The 22,338-nt window shown below is 43.3% G+C and overlaps 1 protein-coding gene across 2 annotated transcripts in view; it reads left to right on the top strand.

Annotated features, from left to right (window-relative positions):
- LOC115581462 (leucine-rich repeat transmembrane neuronal protein 4) overlaps positions 1-22,039 on the top strand; it is a 64,038-nt gene extending 41,999 nt beyond the window's left edge. The window contains exon 3 of one of the 2 annotated variants that reach the window (XM_030416549.1): positions 20,821-22,039. In XM_030416549.1, coding sequence (XP_030272409.1) covers positions 20,821-21,039 — 219 coding nt within the window. In that variant the 3' untranslated portion in view covers positions 21,040-22,039. The remainder of the gene's footprint in view (positions 1-20,820) is intronic. The other variant, XM_030416550.1, reaches the window with a different exon arrangement.
- The last annotated feature ends 299 nt before the right edge of the window (positions 22,040-22,338 follow it).

A 22,338-nucleotide genomic window follows, 5' to 3' on the forward strand; every position in this document is an offset into this window, starting at 1 on the left:
TTAATATCAGAGTGGAAACTAAAAGGGATATTCACGTAATGAAAGAGCATATAAAATATCATGTTGCACGCACACACATGCAGCCTTCCGCAGCATTCAGACATACAGCCTATTCTTTAGAGTTATCACCATGGAAACTGGACAGGAGTTAGAAGCCTGTACTCTGGCGGATGGAGCGATGGCACAACAGCATGCTGGATCGTCCTCTGTGACATCAACATGAAGTGGAGTACAATCTTAATCTGTCATCTGAAATGTTAAATGCTCAGATTGTTTTAGCTGCTGTTGCCTTTTTTCCCGCTTTGCCTCGTTCGCCGCTTTAACACATGCGACGCCGATAAGAGTATAATGGAAATCCCCTTATTTCAATATTCGGTTATACATCATCAGCCAAACTGGTTTGTCGTGTTGCCTCGGTCCTGAGCCCTCAGATGGATTAAAGGTATTACTGAACCTCTGTCATGCTCCACAAAGTCAGCCGTTTTCAGAATGGTCTGAAACGTCCCCTGCAGACAGGTTTTACTGTAGGTGGTAAAAAGATTCTGGGATTTAATTAATAATTTGCATCTGAAATGGACTTTCCTCCGTGTGAACGATGCATGTGTGTTACCTGGAAAGTGTAGCTCGTAGTGATGGACCCACAGAAACGTTTTTTACAGCCCACATCTTCACTGTGTCTGCGTGCAGCAGGCTGATTAATGTGGCTAACCTTCAATACGCGCTTAAAGTTTGCAGATTTTTCACTTTTGCAGTTAAATTTTGAGCAGGTTGGTGGGGAATCAGAGAACACCTCCTTCTGTTAGTGACCGATGTTAATAACGGGATGACACTGGAGGTGGCGCTGCAGAAGGAGAGAATCGCAGGGAACGTGGCGGATAGCACGGCGAGCGGCGTGGAGAGACAGCTGGAGGTCTTAAAGTGAAACTCTCGCCAAAAAGCAACCAAGGCTTTATTTGGGATTGAATATGAGTCAAACCTTAAGATTTACCGTAGTTTCGGTTTTGGGCACGTTAATTTTGAACGGGAGTGCATGGGGCAAGACATGCTAGCATCAAAATCGCTATTTTTAGAACACTAAGAAGGCTCGACACAACATGAAACTTTGCTCATAGTATCACCAGGGTCTCTACACATGAACAAGAGCATTGAGAACATTGTTTGTGTACACAGAGTTTACTAAAAAGAAGGTTTTTGAACTACTCACGCTGGCTGCTGTGCTCCTGCGCATCGCCGTCAGGCAGACAAAAAAACGAAACTACGGTAAATCCTAAAAGTGCCTCTTTCGTCGTAATTATGCTTTCACACGAAGGTTTGACTCATATTCAATCCCAAATAAAGCCTCGGTTGCTTTTTGGCGAGAGTTTCGCTTTAAGTTGCGTTCAGACCAAATGCGACAGACGCGAATACAATCGCTTGAGACGCTTGTATCGCGCCGCTTGATCATTTTGGACTGTTCGCGCTTGAAAAAAAGACAACGCGCTTGCCCGCTCATTTTTGAACCGGTATTTCTCAACCCGCTCTCTTTCCACACCGTCGTGTCTGGGTTCATGAAGTCCTCCGGAGACGCACAGAGCTGGGGGAATTTCACTGTCTCCTCCAGGAGCTCCGTCTGGATGATGACCGGTTCCAGCGGTACCTCAGGCTGACCGGAGCCCAGTTCGAGGACCTGTTAGCTCGGGTCGGTGCCCACACACAGCTACAATTAGCTTCTCCTCCATGTTGGTCTGAGTGTAAACAACTGTACGTGAGTGACGTCGTCGGCTTGAACTCGTCGCTGATTGGATGTCGCAGCGTGATGCCGCCTGAAAAGTTCGATATTTTCAACTTTATTCGCGTCGCTTCAGATTCTCCAGACGCTTCATTCACGCCGCTGCTGCTGCCACCTGAATCCCGTGTCATCGCACCATTTACATTGATTTGTAGAGTTGCCGCTCAATTCGCGTCTATCGCGTTCTGTCTGAACGCCCCTTAAGGTGTGGGGACATGTTTGATTTGGTGTTGAATGCAACAGTGAGGGAACAAAAACAGTGGACAGAGAAGTTACTGTCTGCAGGCGCTGCTTGACTCGAGCCGCCTTCCTGAGTGGAAACACTTCAAACATGAGAACACATCTGCATCACAACCACCCAGAAAACAGAAGCCACCAGAAATGTAAAAGTAAATTTGTTGGTAAGAAGCAAAAACAAAGAGGAATGTAATCTCCATGCACAAACAAAGATGCACTGACCCGAACCAAAACCACGATTCAGATACTGAAGTACGCATCGACCCGTGGACTAAAGTAATCGTTGTGTCCGTCGTTGGCAGCTAGCTGGGAACCACCAGAGAGAGAGATGTGTCCCTCAGGAGCCGGTGAGACCAAAGCGGAGCTAAAAATAAAGAATGTCTTGTCACACTGAAAGCAAACGAGGTGGAACCAAGTGCAGGAGACGGCAGGCAGATCAGGTTTATTCCACAATAAACCACGAGAGCAGGTTAAGTGACCAGCAGCAACAGACAGCTCAACAAAGACTGGAAGTAGTGACTGGATTTAAATACTAAGGAGGGGATGAGGTGCAGGTGGAGAGAGGTGGAGAAACACAGGTGAGGGGAACAGGGCGGGGCTAATGAGGCTGATGAAAGACAGCTGATGAGGGAAGGAGAAGGAGAACAGATAAAGACAGGAAGTGGAAAGTCACAGCGAGACCCGTGAGGACACGCCTACAAATCTACGATAACAAAACCAAAAGCCTCGTAAGACTGTGAGCGCTGATGCTGTGAGGATGAACTGGTGACAAGTTAAGCTCAGATCACATCGCAGGATTTGAACCCTGATCTCCTACTTGTCACAGATCAGAGGTAGATCATAACCCACTCATGATCACCGTGTGAGACACTGTTCAAAGACGCCATCCTGTCTGCTAAATATCTGCTCGAGTCGCAGACGGATCGACGCGCCTCTCCCTCTCCGCTCTGCTGTCGTACGCAGCAGCTCTGTGAACTCTTATCACGTAGATATATCTGTACGGCGTGGGCACGACGACAGCGATACACACCAGCTTCTCAGTGTTTGTAACCGCGTCGTCCTCGCTGAACCACAATATGAGCAGATATAATCCTCGCTGCTCGCGCTTCCTAATCCGTCCTCTCACACACGTCCTCTTTCTTTCTTCTTCCTCGTCTCCTTTTGCAAATCAGCGCCGAAAACAATTTGGTTCTCCTTCCTGTGTGACATCTCTGACGCCTCCTCTCGCTCAAATCGCAACCACGACAACTGCAAGACTCCCGATTACAAGACAGGAAGTCGGCTGGTTGTGAGAGGATGTGTTTACAGCTTGTTCAGCGTGCAAACAATCAAGTTAATGCAGGTTTAAGTTCTTTGGATTTGTGCTTTGGTTTGAGGCTGAAGGAGAGTTGAGCCAATCAAACTCAACATTGGCTGCTGCTTCATCCTTTCCCTCCTCAACCACACCGCTCATTTCCCAATTTTGGATTTCATATTTCCCATAACTGTCAAAGTAGGACAAAAGTTTCAAAACCAGAACCAGACTGGAAAGCATCCTTCAACCGCAACTTCAGAATGATTCAGATGCAGAACTTCCTTCTTTTTCTTCTTCTTCTAAATATAGGCCTGGAGAGGAAATGTAACCGGGGAACAGTTCGCACTTGACTAATTAGAGTACCTGCGCTAGGTGCTGTTCAGGTATTTGTCACAGTCTTCCTTAATTAGCACACAGCTTGTTAGCTTGACTGCCAACACAACAAAAAAGAAAAGAGTGGAAGGAAACCAGAAAAGTTGCGGTGAAAAGGCCGGCGGGAGGATTACAGCAGCCTGACGAAGCCCCCACAGCTGAGTTTAGGTTTATCCCAACCCCATCCTAATCCTAAACCCCGTCCCCGATCCTCGCTCTATTTTTTTACCTTTAATCCTCAAATTAACCCCAAACTTGCACTGATCCTTTGCACATAATGTTTAGTTATGAACTGCCAAACACAATCACTTTAATTGGACAATTTAAATAAGCCGTGTGGCGCAAATTAGCATATCCGTGATGCACAGGAGCTCCTGCGTATCGGCAGCGTTCCCTCAGAAGTCTCCAACTCTACACCGTCTGTAAAATCTTCCCATCGCACAAACACACCGCCAAACTTTCCCTGAATCAGTCAGCCACACAATCAGTGAGCATTCAGTCTGAACCGAGGTGATTGTATCATTACCATATCCATTAAACACGTCTGTCTGTCTACTCTTTCATATCTTTTTCTGAAACCTATACTTCTTAAATTATCTGTGATGTGCAACATTAGCTCAGGATCTCATCTGGACCAAAGTAAGGCTGATAAACTCCAGAGATCCATTAGAGGATGAAATAGATTGAAACGGGCACACTGAGTTCCTTTAAGTCTTTTCTTTTCAGTGTGACTGAGTTTATCTCTGGGAGAAACTTCTCTCATTGTGGTGAGAAAGTCAAAAAATAAGTCCAGGAAATACCTCAGATGGCTTTATATATCTTCTACTATGATTTGTTTATGCAACTATTTATATTAACCTAATTAGAGACAGCAGAGAAATCTACAGACACAACACTGACATGTTCACCCTCGAGTCATGAGACTTGCTTATTTATCAGCAGCAATATTAGCAGAGCAGTTCAGAGTCATGTTTATTTTAATTCTGTTTCTGGTTTCTACTCGCTCCTGAGGGAAACGTTCGACTCTTTAGCTCTTGATTTGTCACAACCATCGGCAGCTAGACTCTGACAGCTTCTGTCTGCAGTTTCGTGATGAGAAAAAGTTTTTACTGGAGAAAGTTTGTCTTTGAGTGGGACGAGAATAAACCAAACGTGAATAGTCCAAAGAACCAGAACAACGAACAATGAACAGATGCTGAAAAGCTCCGTCGAGCTGAAGGGACCTGCAGAGGTGGCTGATAATTGAATTTATATATTTTTACGAGTATTATTTGATAATAATATGGAGTATATCGTAGATAGTAGATTGCCACACACCCCTCTCCCGGCAAATTTTGGTTTCTTCCAAATGTTGCAATGAGACGAGTCATACTGAGGATGTTAGAAGAGTTTTAATCCCTTTTCACAAACCTGCGACAGTAAAATGCAGTTAATGTTAAACACTTAATTGTATCTGAGCATTTAGAGACGGGAAGACTTTGTTTGCTTTGCAAGATAGTCGAATAGTTCCAACTCAAGTTAGGAGATATTCATAAATTGTTCAGTCTTCTGGCTTCAGATAAAAAAACAACTTAAAGTAACGTAACATGATATGATGTAACGTGACGTAAAGTGATGTAACGTAACATAATGTGACGTAAAGTAACAAAGTGACGTGAAGTAAAGTGATGTAACGTAACATAATGTGATGTGGCCTAACATAAAGTGATGTGACGTAAAGTAACGCAACGTGGCGGAACAAAGTGATATTAAGTGATGTAACGTAACATAATGTGACGTTAAAATAACGCGACGTGACGTAACAAAGTGACGTTATGTGATGTAACGTAACATAAAGTGACGTAAAGTAACGCAACATGGCAGAACAAAGTGATATTAAGTGATGTAACGTAACATAATGTGACGTAAAATAACGCAACGTGACATAACAAAGCGGCGTTATGTGATGTAACGTAACATAATGTGACGTAAAGTAACGTGATGTGGCGTAACATAAAGTGATGTGACGTAAAGTGATGTGACGTAAAGTGACGTAAAGTAATATAAAAAAATATAACGTGTTTAAGTGGTTCATGCAAAAACCTGCAGCTTATAGAATTAGAGTTAACCAACTATTAATTAAAGTAGATAAAAGGTAATATTGTCAGTGGTATTGAAAAGCAGTAATACAGAAGTAATATGGATCAGCGTGATCAATCACATGATGTTAAACATTAAGTTGTATATGATGTAATGATGTGAAATGATGAAGTCAAGTCTGGTTCCTTCAGTCTGTGGCTTTATTCTCTAACATTCAAACAAATAGTCGTGTGATTCATTATAGATATTAAAGTATTGATTACAGTGATTACAGTATGAACGAGTGTGGTTTAACAGCACAGATGAATTCACCGACAGTCAGGAGTTTGTACAGTTAGTGCAATGTTTTCTGATCATTAACTGTGAAAATTACCAAAATATTGTTGTTAATTTTCATAGTTGAGTCTTTGTTGGACAATTAACATATAATTATATCCGTCCCTTCGAAGCAGATTTGGTTTAATGTCCCATTAGATGGAGCCCTGTTCGTTCCCAGTGATGCTTGAAACCCCAAAAAGTTTGACTTTCTGAGTTTAAACTTGTCTGAATCTTCCGTGTCGTGCGGCCAACAGAGCGTGCAAACTTTAATAGAGATACATTTATTTAATCTTGCAGCTCTTCTAGACTTTCCAGACTTTATTGGACCTGTGTCTTGTCTTATATCGTGACAACTGTTGCTGTATGATCCACACCGCCTCTTGTACACATGTGATCCTTCTCTCATGATCTCATGGGGAAGCAGACGTAAACAAAATGGAGACTAGCGTGGTGCAACAACCTGCTGCAGTGAGAAATAAACAAAAGCAGAAGGTCAGCGCAGGTTTTGTTTCCTCCAGAGAGAACTGGAGGTGACATTTTGAGTTTCTGTCAACAGAAGTGTGTTAGCTAACGTTATCCTCAAGGGCTTGAACATGAACCGTTGCTTGGCAGCACATCAGCAGCTCTGGGATGCGTTACCAAAATATTGTGGTTAATTTTCAAAGTTGAGTCTTTGTTGGACAATTCAAGGCCAAAAAACACATAATGATATCCGTCCCTTGGAAGCAGAGTTGGTTTAATGTCACCAAATCAAATAAAAACTCTGTTGATTCACAGATAACAAAAAGAGAGCGAAGAGAAATCCGTACGTTCCATGTTGTACATCATGTCAGTGGAACATCTGGCATTCTGTCAAATTAGATTATCTCCATGTCTGAACGCAGAAGATTTATTTCTCTTGTCGTGAAGATTATCAAGGACAGAAACATTCAGACCTTCAGTACGATGCATGTCACAGAGCTCTTCTGCTTGACATGTGCGTGTAACGTGAATTAACTGTGAAGCTTTATAAATAAATGTGAAAGAGCGACAAAAGCATGATGATGCCGTCGCAGCTACGAGTAAACAACGGTGACCTTCCAAACCATGTATTTTTCGTTTTTTCCGGATTGAGGCATTTAATGACTGTTTTGACAAGCAGCCTCAGCACATAGTCACTCTGTGTGTGTGTGTGTGTGTGTGTGTGCACTCAGGAATGTGTGTGGGAGTGTAAAGAGAAAAACAGTCAGCGAGGGAGAATGAAACCAAACACAGTAGCTCACATTTTACTGTACGTGCCTCCCGTTGAATCAGGATTAATCTATGCGTCCATATTTCTTGGCGTCCATATTCAGGGCACTTATATCTCTATACATCAGGAGAGACTCCATAGCAACTCATAAATTGTCCGTCCAGTAAATAACAGTAAATCTCGGCGTGCTCTGCCAACATTGATGAGCAGAAAATGGGATGAGCAGCATTAGAAGGAGATAAATCCCCACATCTGAAGGATTATGGTTATTTTGACAAATGCGAAGCGCTTTTCAAATAGAAATGTAATTACATGGTGAATATTAAAGTCAGCAGAAGATCATCTTTCTGGAATTCCAGCACATGCAGTGTTGAGACTATATACAACTTACGGATGTCAATTATTTTCCTCTGCTGGCCTCACAAGGACACCGCTCGTGGTCCGCTGTCTGTGATTTATTAAATATTGTGTTTCACTGTGCAGACGTCCTATCGTCTCAAGAACATCTAAGGGACGCCCATCATGCAACCTGGACTCAGTGTCGGAGGTGGAGCCCCGTTCGTTCCTATTAAAGCAGCTCAGTGATGCTTGAAACCCCAAAAAGTTCGACTTTCTGAGTTTAAACTTGTCTGAATCTTCCGTGTCGTGCGGCCAACAGAGCGTGCAAACTTTAATAGAGATACATTTATTTAATCTTGCAGCTCTTCCAGATTTTATTGGACCTGTGTCTTGTTTTATATCTGGTGCCGCTGTATGATCCACACCGCCTCTTGTCCACATGTGATCCTTCTCACATGATCTCATGGGGAAGCAGACGTAAACAAAAGGGAGACTAGCGTGGTGCAACAACCTGCTGCAGCGAGAAATAAACAACAGCAGAAGGTCAGCGCAGGTTTTGTTTCCTCCAGAGAGAACTGGAGGTGACATTTTACGTTTCTGTCAACAGTCCTGTGTTAGCTAACGTTAGCCTCAAGGGCTTGAATGTGAACCGTTGCTAGGCAGCACATCAGCAGCTCCGGGTCGCCTCCGACATCAGATCATCCTGATTTTAAATCATCAAAAATATCTGACACGATCAGGCTGTGAGCCGTTCAGGAGGCTCAGTGGACTCCTCAAGTTACCAGATCATCTGTGTTTTGAAAAGGCCCTGCAGCAGTCAGATAAATGTCAAGCTGCTGTCGTTTCTGTGTACTTTCACGGGTTTGTCTCTGTTTCCCACCTGCTCTGCATTTCCTTCATCAGCCCGGCCGTGTTCGCAGTGTTGTTCCCGGCCTATCAGCTCCGGTCCTGCTCTCTCGCTTCCCCCTCTCATTACCCTCACCTGTGTTTCTCCGCCTCTCTCCACCTGCGACGCATCACCTCATTATTTCAGTCTGTATTTAAGTCCGGTCTTTGTGTTTGCCCGAGCCTGCTGTTCACTCATCCTCTTCCTGTGGCTTATGTGCCGTCTCTTGCCGTCGGGTCCACCTTCTTCTGCTGGCGGCATGTCGGAAACATCCGGTCGTGTCTTGGAAGGGTTGTCCTGTTTTCAACCTCTGTATCTCTGTTCAGACGGACACGAGTGCTGGAAATGTAATAATCATGAACGAGCTTGAGCCTCACAACTCTCATAATACTGAACATGGACACGACACAATATGTGAATGTGTTTTTCTCCCACAGTTTGCTCTCAGTTAATTAAGTTTACTGGCTGATTGTTTTTTCAGCGTCGTGTCCGTGTCAATCACCCCGAAGTCATTTTTCAATTTATCCCCTCTGAGCAACAATCAGGGCCGGGGGGTCCGCGGCCATTAGCATGCCATTCAGCATCTCCATGAGTGTGTAGCCTAATAGACAGCGATGATAATGGAGGCTTGTCTGGGCTCTCTCGCCGCAGCGTTGACCACTGAGTGAATTATCCAGCTGACAGAGAGCAGCAGCACAGCTTCGGAGGCGGAGGATGTTGTTAATATGCCAATGAGAGCTCATGCCTCCCGTGCCAGTCTGCGGCACGCTGGCATGGTGCAGCTGCCTATAACCTAATTGGGAATCATTTAGCAGCAGCTTGACCTACATTCAGAGCAGAGCGGAGGGGGGACCACCTATGTGGATGTTTTTTTATTAGCGATCCAAAGCTAATAGCTCGGGAGTCGGAGTGAATTGCCGCGTGTTGTGTCACAAGAGTGTGTGTCATTGTTCCCTTCAGCGGAGGGTTTAATTGAATCTTTGTTATAAAACACTGGATTTGCCAGAGAGCTCGTTGCATGTGACAAGTGAAAGTTTCAGATATTAAAGGAGCGTTTTTTGACATCGCATGAGGAATCTCGAGAGGATAAATTAGAGCGGGAGAAAAATCAAATCAAGATACAATCTGACACATTTACTGAGGGATTATTTTAAAACTTCAGTCGGTAATCTCCCTCTTCATATCAGGGTTAATGCTTTTTTTTATAAAGAGATTTGATTTGTGCCGTTATTGAAAGTGACATCTTCACTTCACTCACTCCTACGCTCACTACATCAGAAGACTCATCATATAAAATGATCAAAACCACATAGAAAATAATAATAAATGAATAAATCTTGATATCAAAAAACGTTCATGACATTAAGCCCTCATTTAATCAGGTTAATACGACTGCAGTCACAGATCTCTTTAAAAAGGGAACAAGGTGGCCTCGAAATATTGATAAACATCAAATTTGGAGATGATTAAATATTTATTTCTTGCAGTTTTAATACACGAGTAGCTGTGGTCTTGACAGCGAGTTGTAGGGCTGCAGTTATTTCCTGCAGGTCCGATGTGTCTGCAGCGCTGCAGAGATGCTCTGGTCCACACAGCTTCTTCTCCACATGTAATAAAAGATGTATTTTGGGGGGCAGAAGCCGAAAGAAACACCACATCATCATGAGTTCACTAGTTTTTCAATGACACTGAATTATATCGTCAATATCTGTCAAAATAGCAGCTCGAGTGTCGCGCCCACATGCTTCTGCCTCTTTCAGACGTAAAAATTAACTTAAATGCTTTTGTTGTCAAAATACAGTGTGCAAGCCGTCCTATATTTATCTTTTAATACAAATCTGAAGTTGTTTGCTCTCAAAGTTGGCTCAGATTTTCCCGTGTTATAGAAAATGGTATCGAATATCGATTTTATTCAAGAAATTCCAGCATCAGAGAAGACAGAAAAACAGAAAACTTGGACTTAATGGATTTCACAAAAGCTAAAAGTTGTTCAGTCGTACAATATTCTGATGTTTCAGTTCAGTCTGTAGATGTCTGTGGACTGTTCCGTCCACATTTCATGTTTGAAAGAGATGAACAGTAAACAGAAAGTCTCTCAGCAGCAGCTTTGTAAATAAAAACACGCCAGTGTACCAAAAGCAAAGCATCGATACTCAGTGATGAGTAAGAGAACGGCAGTCTGTAGTGAAACTCTCCATCCAGCGAGTGAAGACGATGAGCAGAGACATTCAGATACAACACATCTCCATAATCAATAACAGACGAGGCAGGTTTATTTACACGGCAGCGTTCAGACACGCGGCGGCTCCGAGACGCGAGGAGACGTTAAAGTACGACGTCAGGACATCAAGCAAACGTTGGAAGTGCATTTAAAAGACAACAAAGCAAAAACAGTCAGAGATAACAAACGCTCACGGATTAAAGAGAATTATGAATCCTCTTATTTGGAAGAAACAACAAAGCAGAAAGCTGAAAACTTGTTTCTGTGTTAAAGTCTTTTTAATAACATGCTGGAGACGATAATCTGACTGTGAAGTAAGTCTCGTTTCATCTGCGTTCAGCACGAGCTGCAGCACCACCGTCACGTCTGCACGGTAAATATGAAGCTACAACAACAGTTACAGTTGCTTAGATTAGCTTAGCTTATTTTAGCTTAGCTTAGCTTATTTTAGCTTAGCTTAGAATAAAGACTGACAACGGGGGGAAATACTAGCTGGGATTTATCCAACAGTTAAGCTGCTCGCTTCAACCAAGGAGGATACGATTTCCCTCCGTTGTCCGTCTGGTTGTTGTCTGTCAGGTCGGGTCTCAGCACAGAACAGAACCCGGTTAAGGTTCCAGACGAAGGGACGGGTCCAGGAGACAGGACAGAATGACGTATGGATCCTGCTGATAGAGATCAGATGTACTCGTCTGGGAGCGAGCACAGTCTGATGCAGTTTGAAGTTATGTTGGGAAATAACGGAAGGTTTAATTTAGATTCACACAGGGCTGTTAATTTAGTTATTTAATTAACAGTGATTAAAGGAGAGTGTTGGGCCTCAGTGGAGGTTTGCACTCGACTGGGAGCCTTTCGAGTTTATTCATTTATATTCAAACATGCATTAATGCATCAGTTTATATGTTGAGAGGTTTGTGTTTATGAGTATTTGTCATGCTGTTGTCTAAACGACTGTATATTTAAATCATCGTCTATTTGATTGTTGTATTTCTCTGTCATCACCACCAAAGTTACCCTTTACATCATTTTTAATTCATTTTGTTTGATTTGATTGTTGGTGTTGATATGTTTTGCAGTGTTGGGTCCGGTATTTTGTGCCACACTCTGCAGTGTTGGACAGAAAAAGGCCACCAGAGCTGCTGGTGAATAATTTGTCGTGTTGCCTGGGGTGAGGATTTCAGTGCTCATGTTTTGCTGAGGGCAGACTCAAAAGTGCATGAAAACCACACTCTCACGTCTCACGTCGCCCGGGAAATGTCTGCCTGCCTCTGCACCCGAGCTCGCCTGACTCAACTCGCCATGTTTATGTCATTTATATGACACGTATGAGTTTGTTTCATCACTTCATGTGTTATCAGCGCCCGGACAACTAAACTGTGATGAAACAACTTAAAGGGATATTCCAGTGTAAGTTTAATCCATGGTCTAACACACAGTGAAACTGTGTTAGACTCCCTCTCGAGAGATCAAGTTAGCAGAATTAGCTAATTTAGCTAATTTACGGAGTTTTATCAACCTCAGAAACGACTGCACGACAACAATACACTGCAGTAAATGGATCCAAATATAAACCGCCACCAAAAAGCCACAAATAATGCTCAGAACAGCACCAAACTTCAGCACCAGTACAAATAGGGTCTCAGCACATAGTCCGGGGCATCTAACCTCCGCTAGCTTAGCTGGATTTCTACTGAAAAGCTGACTAAATTTACCACTCTTCTGCAGCAGCTTCCTGTAGACGGGAAGTCCCGACAAGTCGATTACCGAGTGCAGTAGAGTTCCGCGGCTCATGGATGAAAATGTATGATTATAACTCCATGGAAAAGCAATCAAAGTTCATATGTGTCTTACCTGCCAGTTTATAACAGTTATTATCGAGAGCGGACAGGGAAAAGAACGGAATTGAGCATTTCTAACTGCACTCGGTAATCGTCGCGTCGGGACTTCCCCGACCCGGAAGCTGATGGAGGAGAGTTGAAGTCTGTTTTTAGCTTCACAATAGAAATCCAGCTAAGCTAGCGGAGGTTAGATGCCCCGGACTATGTGCTGAGACCCTATTTGTACTGTTGCTGAAGTTTGGTGCTGTTCTGAGCATTATTTGTGGCTTTTTGGTGGCGGTTTATATTTGGATCCATTTACTGCAGTGTGTTGTTGTCGTGCGGTCGTTTCTGAGGTTGATAAAACTCCGTAAATTAGCGGTCTGCTAACTTGATCTCTCGAGAGGGAGTCTAACACAGTTTCACGGTGATTTAGACCATGGATTAAATTTACACCGGAATATCCCTTTAAGAAAACAACAAAGCTCTCTTTTGTTTGTGCTAATAGCTCGTTCCCACACGAAGCTTAAAACAAGTCCAGATCATTTCTAACAGTTTGGACTCGGGAGGTTTCCGCTGATCAACAATGAGTCATTGGAGCTGAGAGGAAGATGCAGATTAGCAGATATGTATCATAACCTCAGTAGGATACACGTGTAATTGAGTACACCACCTGTAATAGAGGTGTAGTTTCCACAGGTAGCAGCCGGTGTTCAAGGACAATCTTCATTTTAAATTGACTTCAGGGTAAACAGCAATAGTTTAAACCGTTAACATAACGTGAAGACAAGATCGGGCCGATGCCAGATGCTCGCTTTATTTCCTTGGCCAGCAGCCAGCGACTCTCTGAATAACGACTCACTCTTCTCAGGAGGAAGCGAAGCTATTCTGAGGTAGCTATTGTAATCAAGGGATTTTGAATTCTTCTTATATTTCTGCGGTTGTGTCATGCACAGCTGGTTTGGAGAGGCCTTTCCTGGGCTGTTAGAGTTGAGGTGGGATGGTGATGGCGCCTCAGGCTGTGTGTATGCAGCGATCGGCTCTAAGCGGCTCTGCTGGCAGCTCTCCAAGCGATGCTAGCCAATGAGTCACCTCTCTGAGAGCTGCGACCATAACAGCCAGCGTTTCCTCAATATTCCTGATTAAACCTGAGCGCTCGCTCTGCCTGCTTGGCCAGAGAGGCTTTCATTCTATTCTTCTGTGCTAAGACGTGAAACTGATCCTGTTTTTGTTTGCTGCTTCAGAGATGCCGATATTAAAACCTGATCTGATTCATGGAGAGCCGAGAGAAGGCGGCGACGGAGCAGCTTTAAAATGCAAGACGGTGTTTTTGTTGACCTGCTGCAGAATATGCAAAAACATTTATTCAGATGAAATGACTCTCACCTGAATCAAGACTTCATTACCTCTCCAAAGAGAGCTGACATTAACTTAATTGACTTTGTTTTGCTATTTTAAATGTTGTGTTGAAGTAATTAGGAAGTGTTCTTATCCAGAGAGCCCATCAGTGGATCAGAAAAGCTGTTTAGTGGTTCCACCTCAAAAGAAATAAACAAGGCGCAATAATTTACCGGCTAATTGAAAGACATTATGAAGCTGTAGGAATTAAAAATGTTGCTAAAATGCAACACGAGATTGTTTAATGGCGTTTCTGTCATAATTCCTCAGACTGCTACAGAATAATGAATAAATAATAAAGACGCAGAAAGCAGAAGCTGCTCTGGTGGTTCAGCAGAGGATTCACAGGATATTGATCTACTGGTTTCTCCTGATTTATCCAAAACGTAGAAAATTTGGAAACGTAAAATCTGCAGAGCTGATGACGTTCACATGAGCCTCAGCTGGACTTTGTGTTCAGAGCTAATTAGAAAATGTTATTAACTTACAAGCTAACCTAAGATGTTGAACACGGTGAACTTTAAACCAGCTGCACATGTTTGTTTTGTCATTGTCGAGTGAGTATCGACTCGGCTCTCCTCCCGAAAGCCTGCAGGATCACTGGATTGGATTTTGGCTAATGTTAAAGCTAATGTTAGCCTACAAACAGACGACATCACGGTCACATGACTTCAACGTCACCATCACTAAGGGTCTTACTGCACGATTACTATCCAGGTTTTCTGTAAACTGATCGATGTACAAGTTGTAAAGTCAGAGTTAGAACAGTGTGTAACTAAAGTGGGCCTGTAAAGACGGACTAGTGAGTAGATGAGTCTCCGTTTAATGTCCCTGACGACCTCTGTAGTCTCAGTCAGACACTTGTTAGCAACCGCTAACTGTTTTTAACACATGAAGAGCTTCAGAATTCACATGTGAAGTGACAAAACATGGAAATACCTCATTTTAGACATCTAACTGTAAACCCAACGACACGAGGGAGCCAGACGTACAGATCAAAACAGTCCACAATCACAATCACGTTGCTGCAGTCTGCACAGTGAACGACATCCTCTCTTGTCATTTTTAACATGTTAGCATGGTAGCATTAGCATCCAACTCAGAGCACTGCACTAGCATGTGTTGAGACGGACTGCAAACCTCTGCATTATAGAAAATCCTTCACTTGATTGAGGTCAATCTGGCAGAGCAGCAGGGTGCCGACGCAGCGGAGGGTCGTCCATCCGCAAAATACTGATCGCACCCACACGGCACATAATCTGCAGGATCGTCACCACAACTAGATCATAATATAATGGATGTTCGACAAACTGCACGCCTTTCCCACAGGTCTTAAATATTCTATATGAGCGTGAGCCAGCAGACATGACTTTACATTCATACTGTAAGTGTGAGATCCCAGTTTCCACCGCTTCACACTTTCACTACCCACGACTGTTTAACTGCCGTCTCACTCCCACTTTAATTAATTCACAGAATTAATTAGGACGGCATATAACAACTATTTTCATAATCAATTAGTTTCAACAAGCGAAGCTTATTCTCGTCTCCTCGTGCTCTTTCAGGCAGCTTGGCGAAGGCGAGTGCAGCCGGGGCCAGTTCAGTTAAAACACAGAGAGAAATAATGAAAGTACATCTGATCAGATATTTGCTCGAAGTTTCTGTTGTGAAGGAATAAAAGAGGATTCATTGTAGGCGGTCTCCCACTAACCACATTAAATATCTTTCATCTTCTGCAGCTTTGTGTCTTGTCCTGACAGACAAATGTAAGACTGCAGGATGGAAAGAAACAAATGTAATGGACAGAAATACCTTCTGTCTGTTTTCTCTCCATGTTGTGATGGATTCATGTGGCCAGGCCCCGGATGTCCACGGCATTAATACAGGATTAAGTTAGAAACGTCTGATCGTGCTGTTTTTCTACAATGAGACGGCTTCTTGTTCTTAAGGTAAAAACTGTGACAACATTGGAAGTTCAGTCATTATCTACAGACTGCGCGTGAAGTTTTGAACTCGGCAAAATAATTCTGGAGCTTCACATCAAAACCACTTTGCTGTCCTCAGTTCCTCAGAAGCGACGAGACCCCAAATTGATCTGAATAGATGTTTTTTCCACCCTTGACGTGCAGTCGAGGTCGTGCACCCTCCTCAGACGTGGTTAATGCTACAGCTACAAGATTTGCGCCTACAAAAGGATGTAAATCACGATCAATTTGTGATCTTTGGGGTGTGGATGAGACATCTAGGGACCTCATTTCAGTGACGACTAGTGGCGAGGTTAGCCCTGTTTTGGGTGGTGCCTTAGCCCATCCTATCGTTTCGTCCACAAATCGTATCGGGCTCCAGACTGCGAGCAGGTGAATCTGGGAGTTAGAATGACAGCTGGCAGGCCAATGTGTGTGAGATGGGCAGGGAATGGCACTGTAAGTGGCTAATGTGTGGAGGGGGAGGGTCCGAAAGTTGTACCGAACGCTGAAGGAGAAGTTTTCACTTTCAGCGAACAATGGCGAAACGAACTCCGTGGCCAGTTTCCACTGGATACGTCTCTGCTGCGTTGCGTCTCCAAAATAAGTGCCAAAATAACAAACTACATCCGGTTACTTATCAAAATAAAACACTCCATGTTGACACCAGCACACAAATCTCAAAAAAGAGACAAACACAAGCTCTTCTAGTAATCCTTCATTCGGGAACACTTTGTGTTGTTTTTTATAACACACACCTATAACTGCGGCACTGCAAAACCGGATCGGAGCACTATATTATAGACAGACAGCTGTGGTCAATTGAGCCTTCTCCTCAGTTTACATTAACTAATTTTTGGAGAAAAGTTGATCATTGTTCATCCATAATGCTTATAACGTTTTTTCAAATCAGTTTGGAATCTCTGGGACTTTAACTTCACCTGACGAGCTGTATGAAGCCATTTTCTGTGTTTTTAAGGTTATTTTTTACGTTTTAAAACAAGTCTCCAGCTACTTTAGTTAAGGAGAACGCTGTGATTTGATTTATCAACGGAGGGAACAGAACAGAACTTGACAACACCGAGCGCTCTCCATCGAGTGAATCCCCGTCTGTTCACTCCTGTGTTAGCTCAGTTTCTCTCACATTGTTCAGCCATCACCTGGGGATAGTTACCGGGGAAAACAAGGTCACGTACTTCCTCTAAGTCGTATTTCATCCCCGGATTTTTGTGGGAAGAGTTGAGCCTGGTGTCAGACTGAATATCGCAGTGACAGTGAGGTTTATAAGAAGCTGTTCCATCAGTAGTTCCTCCAGAACGATGAGTAAAAAAAAAGCTGAAAAAAAGTTGTCTATCACCAGCCCGACAATAAATCATTTGCCACATGTAATAGTATAAAAAGGTACAAATCCCAGTGAAATGGAAAATGTAAATTTCTGCTTCACTTCGACTTTATTACATTTAAGAGAGAAAAGCAGCAGATATTCCACCGTCAGCGCTCGATGAAAAGATACTGAGGGAGGCCTTACTAAAAATTAAAGACCCAATGAAACAGGAATTAGAATTTATTTCATGGTAAGCGGCTCCGTGTGAATAAAAATGTCGGCCTTAGTTAGTGAGCCGCGAGCTGAGGGGGCTCTCTGTGTGAGGCGCAGTCGCTCTTCAGGCGAGGAGCTGGAAACACGCAGAAAGTGACTTAAGTGTTTGAGGAGGAGGCAATAAAATCACAGAATGAGGTGGTTGTTTTTAACAAACGTTAACACCAAACCTGCTGTGGGGGATCGACTGTGTGTGTGTGTGTGTGTGTGTCTATACACTTCATCTGCCTCCTGATTGGGAGCATACAAATCTGTTAGACCCAAACATTTGCATACGTGCATACATTTTGGAAAATTGAAATATATGCGTCGGAGATTCATCCAAAGTCCAAGCCTGGCCTCGAGCAGCGGAATGAGCTCCACATCGGCACAATCTGGAGCCTCTGCTGCGTCGTTCTGTCAGATTTATGGATAATGTGAGCGTTCGGGTTTAGAAGAAGGTCTGATTCTAAAACAGTAAATTGCCGTCACAGACAAAAACGTTGACGTTGATGCATTATTCGCCGCAGACTGAGCGTAATGATAAAAAATGAGCCGCTGCTTGTGTCAGGTTCTCTGAGAGGGATTAAATCAATCGGCACAGTGACGGTGAGCAGCGCAACAAAAAAAAATAATACCCCGACACAACAAACAGGCAGTCGCTCTCACAGTTTAACTATTTTATGTTCCTGACTGACACAGATCCTTCAGAAACACTAAATGTTACGCAGACTCTTCACTGTTTAAACTCTCTTTATGCAATCTGAACTATTCATAGTGTTTATCGTGAGAGAACCTTCACAGCGAACGCCTCTTACCTTTCTAAAAGATCTATTTGTTCATGTGTTTGCAGATCTGACAAAAAGAAAGAGAAGACTTTTTACGGTCTCGGTTACTGCGGCTGGGTTTATTTTATGGCACCTTTTGGATCTGAGCCGGGATAAACTGGCAACGTGGAAGTTTCACAGAGGAGCTGCTGCAGAGACAAAGGTTGCGACTGCTCTGCCAACTATCACTGTACACACAGAGAGAGAGAGAGAGCCCACCAACCAAATCTATATTGACTTCACCACTTACATGTTTGACTTCTTACTATTGCGATAATTGGAGAAAACAAGACCAGCGTGTAGCCTTTCCCCCTGATAATTTGTGCAGAGAACTCCCAGATCCGGGCGGCCCCAGTACACTCATTTGCTCATTTTGCATTCGGAGCGTTGTTGTTCATGAATTTTTTATCAAGTCCTCCGAAGTAAAGCGAGCAAAGTTCAGCCGCTGGATTTGACAATAGAGCGTTTTTTTCAGCTAATCTTCCCATCACAGCAAAGAGCAAAACGGAGCCGGACGGTTTCCCTGATAGGAAGACGTGACCTTCTGTAAGCTGTGATTGTGGAGTTAAGGGTCTGAATGGTGATAGCGCCGTGAAGCCTGACCTCATCAGAGAGAGTGATGAAATACATCTCTGCATCAAATCAAGCCGTTTGTGATCCAGTAAAACAACAACAGGTTTGAGGCTTCACAGTCATAGCAGCTCGTATGCTACGTTCAACAAGCTGTTAGCTCTTTGACTGAAATAAATACCACAAGCATGTTAATACGAGCAACATAGCCGACAGTTACTGCTGTGGGTGTGTGCTTTGTGCTAACCGGGTTAGCCGCTAAACACTGTTGCTGCTGCAGCGATCCTGTTCTTTGACTTTTTTTTGGGAGCGCCAACCCTGAAATGACTCGTTTCACTTTCATAATCTGAGTGTTTTGGTCCAGTAACATTAGGAAAAGTCTAGAAGAGCACAGTTATATAATTCGTATTCCCTGTTTTAGCATCATGCGCCACTGAGCAACGGTTCTCTGCCTCCAATGCTGTATCCAGATTGTAATTGTTGGATCCGTGCTGTGTGCTTTGTGCTACTTGCTAACGCGCTAATGTACGAAAACACAACTAAAACATGATCATAATGAACGTAAACAAAGAACATGGCTATTGTTGATACTCAGCATGTTAGTCCAACAATCTCTGCTGTTGTTGTGCGACTGGCTCACTTCTAGCTTTGGCAAAGTATTTATTTATTTACCTCGTATTCAAAACAGGCTGATAGCTGTGACACATGGAAGAGGGTTTATAAATCCACCAGTCTGACATTCTGCCCAGGATTCTGTCTTAATATTAAATTCTTAAAATCTTTTTTATATTGTTTCCGACAAGAAGTGGCACTTTTTTCACTGTGTTGTTGTTTTGCACGTCAGTACAATGACAGTAAAGTATCTCTGAATCATGAATAGCCTGTTAATAAAACTTTAACTGTTTGTATTCTACATGAACATGTTTTTAATGCTGTGAGCTAAGCTAATCAAATAAATTACCAGGCAACAACTTGAACACAACACACCTCAGTGTGATGTCTGATCATTACAGATAATAACCTTGAACTTAGAAAGCGTAGCTGAGAACCAACGATGAATGTGAGCGTCGCAAAATGGTCAAATTATCTTACATTATCGCAATTATGGCGTCACTGATCGTACAGACGATGAATTAAAGGCCTGCAAACATTTGATTTATTGATTTCTGTTTGAATGTCATGAGATTTTCTACGAATATGCCAAGAAGTGCTTCAGAACAACCTTCCAACTCGACCTTTATCAGCCATTCATCACGCTGCATCAGCCTGTGAGAGCTAATGAAGATTGTGCAGAATATCTCTCCGTGTGGATGCTGAAGTTGACTGAAGTGCATTGGAGTGCTGCATGTGCGTCATCCCACATGAATGTTTTCTTCACACCGTGTTACTGTTGCTTGCTGCATTTTGAAGACGCATGAGTGCATCCGTATCTTGCGCGACGGCATTAATAGTCATCAGAATGTTAATATCAATATCGCACAGACCACGACGCGGCTTTATGCCTTTTAATTGACATAATTCAGACCACACTAGCACATAAAACTAAGAGAGGTCTTTGAATCAGCAAAGTGCTTGTAATGTAATAAGCACTCTCTTCTAAATGGAGCCTTGACTCCATTTAAAAGAGGGCAGAAAATATGTGTGCACTCTTGCTTAAGGCTTTCATCTTGCATATAAATCACTCCGGCTGAAAGTGGGTGTTTGAGCGCCACAGATTTGAGGTCTTGGGGCGAACACACTATAGCAGCAGCCAAGGCTGCATTAATGGCAGCGCTGTGCCACGACTGCATGAAGTAAATTAAGCCAATTCCAAATATTCTGAGTGAATCAAATGTTGGGGGGGTTTTTTGGACTGATTTAAAAGGTTCAAGTGTGCTTCTGTTCTTCTCTCCTCTCCCTCCTCTGCTTCCTGCTTGTGTCTAGATTCCGCGGCAGCTGAGTGCTCTGGCGTTGTACAGGTGTGAGCCGTCGGTTCTGGATTACTGCCATGCCCACCTGTCACTGCGCCTCGACATGGGCATGGAGCCCCCAACTCAGGCGCCGAGAGCTCCGGGGCCGGCCAAATACCACCCGGGGCTAATGGCCGCCCTCCCCTCTGAGCCTGTGCTGCCCTGCCCCCAGACCCACTCCTTTCACCAGTGAGCTGGAGGACACTGTGAGGCTCCGTGTCCAAATTACTGTACTGTATGTCTGCCGCACAGAACCGGTGGAGCACTCGGATGAAAAAGGAGGCTATGTTGGAGGAAACTGGGTCTGGTAAAGAAGCAAAAGAGACAATTAATCTGCTGCAGAGCGTCCTGGAGCCAGGGTAATGAAAATGAAAATATTTCTCGGTGGAAATAAAAAGGGGGTGCAGCAGTATTGATTAGCGAGCTTCTGACCTACCTGACCCACAGTGTCCTCAATTAGAGAAGGAGGCTGAACAGCAGCATGACTCTCCAGGTTCTGCTCGGCCTCCCCAAGAGTGTTAAGGATAATAATTTAAAGATGTTCTTTTTTTAATCTTATTAAACATTTTTCCTCGACTTCTCCTCATCTGAGGCGCCTCTCTGCTGCGTCAGGTGAATTAATCAAATGCAAGATGCTATAAACAGAGCAGGAGAACAGCATGATAAGCAACTGAGTGGCAGAACAAGTGGAGGATCAGCCGAGCTAAAAGGTTTTCTGCTGCTTTTTTTTTTTCAATCACGCTATCAGTCGGAGGTTTTCTCTCTAGCTCGAGTCCCGCCAGAAGTTTCCATCCCAAGAAACGAGTCCCACCAAATGAAAATTACCAACGACGAGAGAAACAAGTCAGAAAATAAGTAATTGTCGTATAAAATGTACAGCTTACACATCTCGCCGGCAGTAAGTATAATTTAAATGGTGACTTTTGATTTCCTGGATGATTTGTGATGTTTATCACGTAATTAATTTAACGGCGCTGCAGAGATAAACACATGAAGAATAAACAGATCTCACTGGGAGTTGAGACACTCACTTTTCACCATCCATTGAAATCTCTCCTGTACTTAATGGTTTCTGTTTTTAACCGTGTTCTTCAACAACTTATCGGACTGTGCACTCATATATCTACATGTGTGTGCTTTTTACAAGATGTTACATTATAATATATGGTAAATAAAACTGTGGTAAATGACCAGTGAAGGTGTCATTCATCAGTGTGAGTGGTATCGACCCAAACAACTGTCTGCTGTGTTTAGAAGAAGCTGCGTAGGTGGACGAGAGTGAAAAAGCGCTGAAGGCAAGTCTGGTTTTAACCTTAGGGATCGAGACCCTGAAGGCAACACTGTTTCTTCTTCTGCTGCTTCATTACTGTGTGTCCGATATCGTGACGCCACAGTCGGCCGTCTGAACTCTAAAAGACCTTCATGTGACTTCCAGGAGAGAAAAAAAAAACCTTGTGCATGAAACAAAACCCAATTAAGATCCTGGATAATA

This window comes from Sparus aurata, chromosome 5 (genome assembly GCF_900880675.1).
Source record: "Sparus aurata chromosome 5, fSpaAur1.1, whole genome shotgun sequence".
In the NCBI taxonomy this organism is placed as follows: domain Eukaryota; kingdom Metazoa; phylum Chordata; class Actinopteri; order Spariformes; family Sparidae; genus Sparus; species Sparus aurata.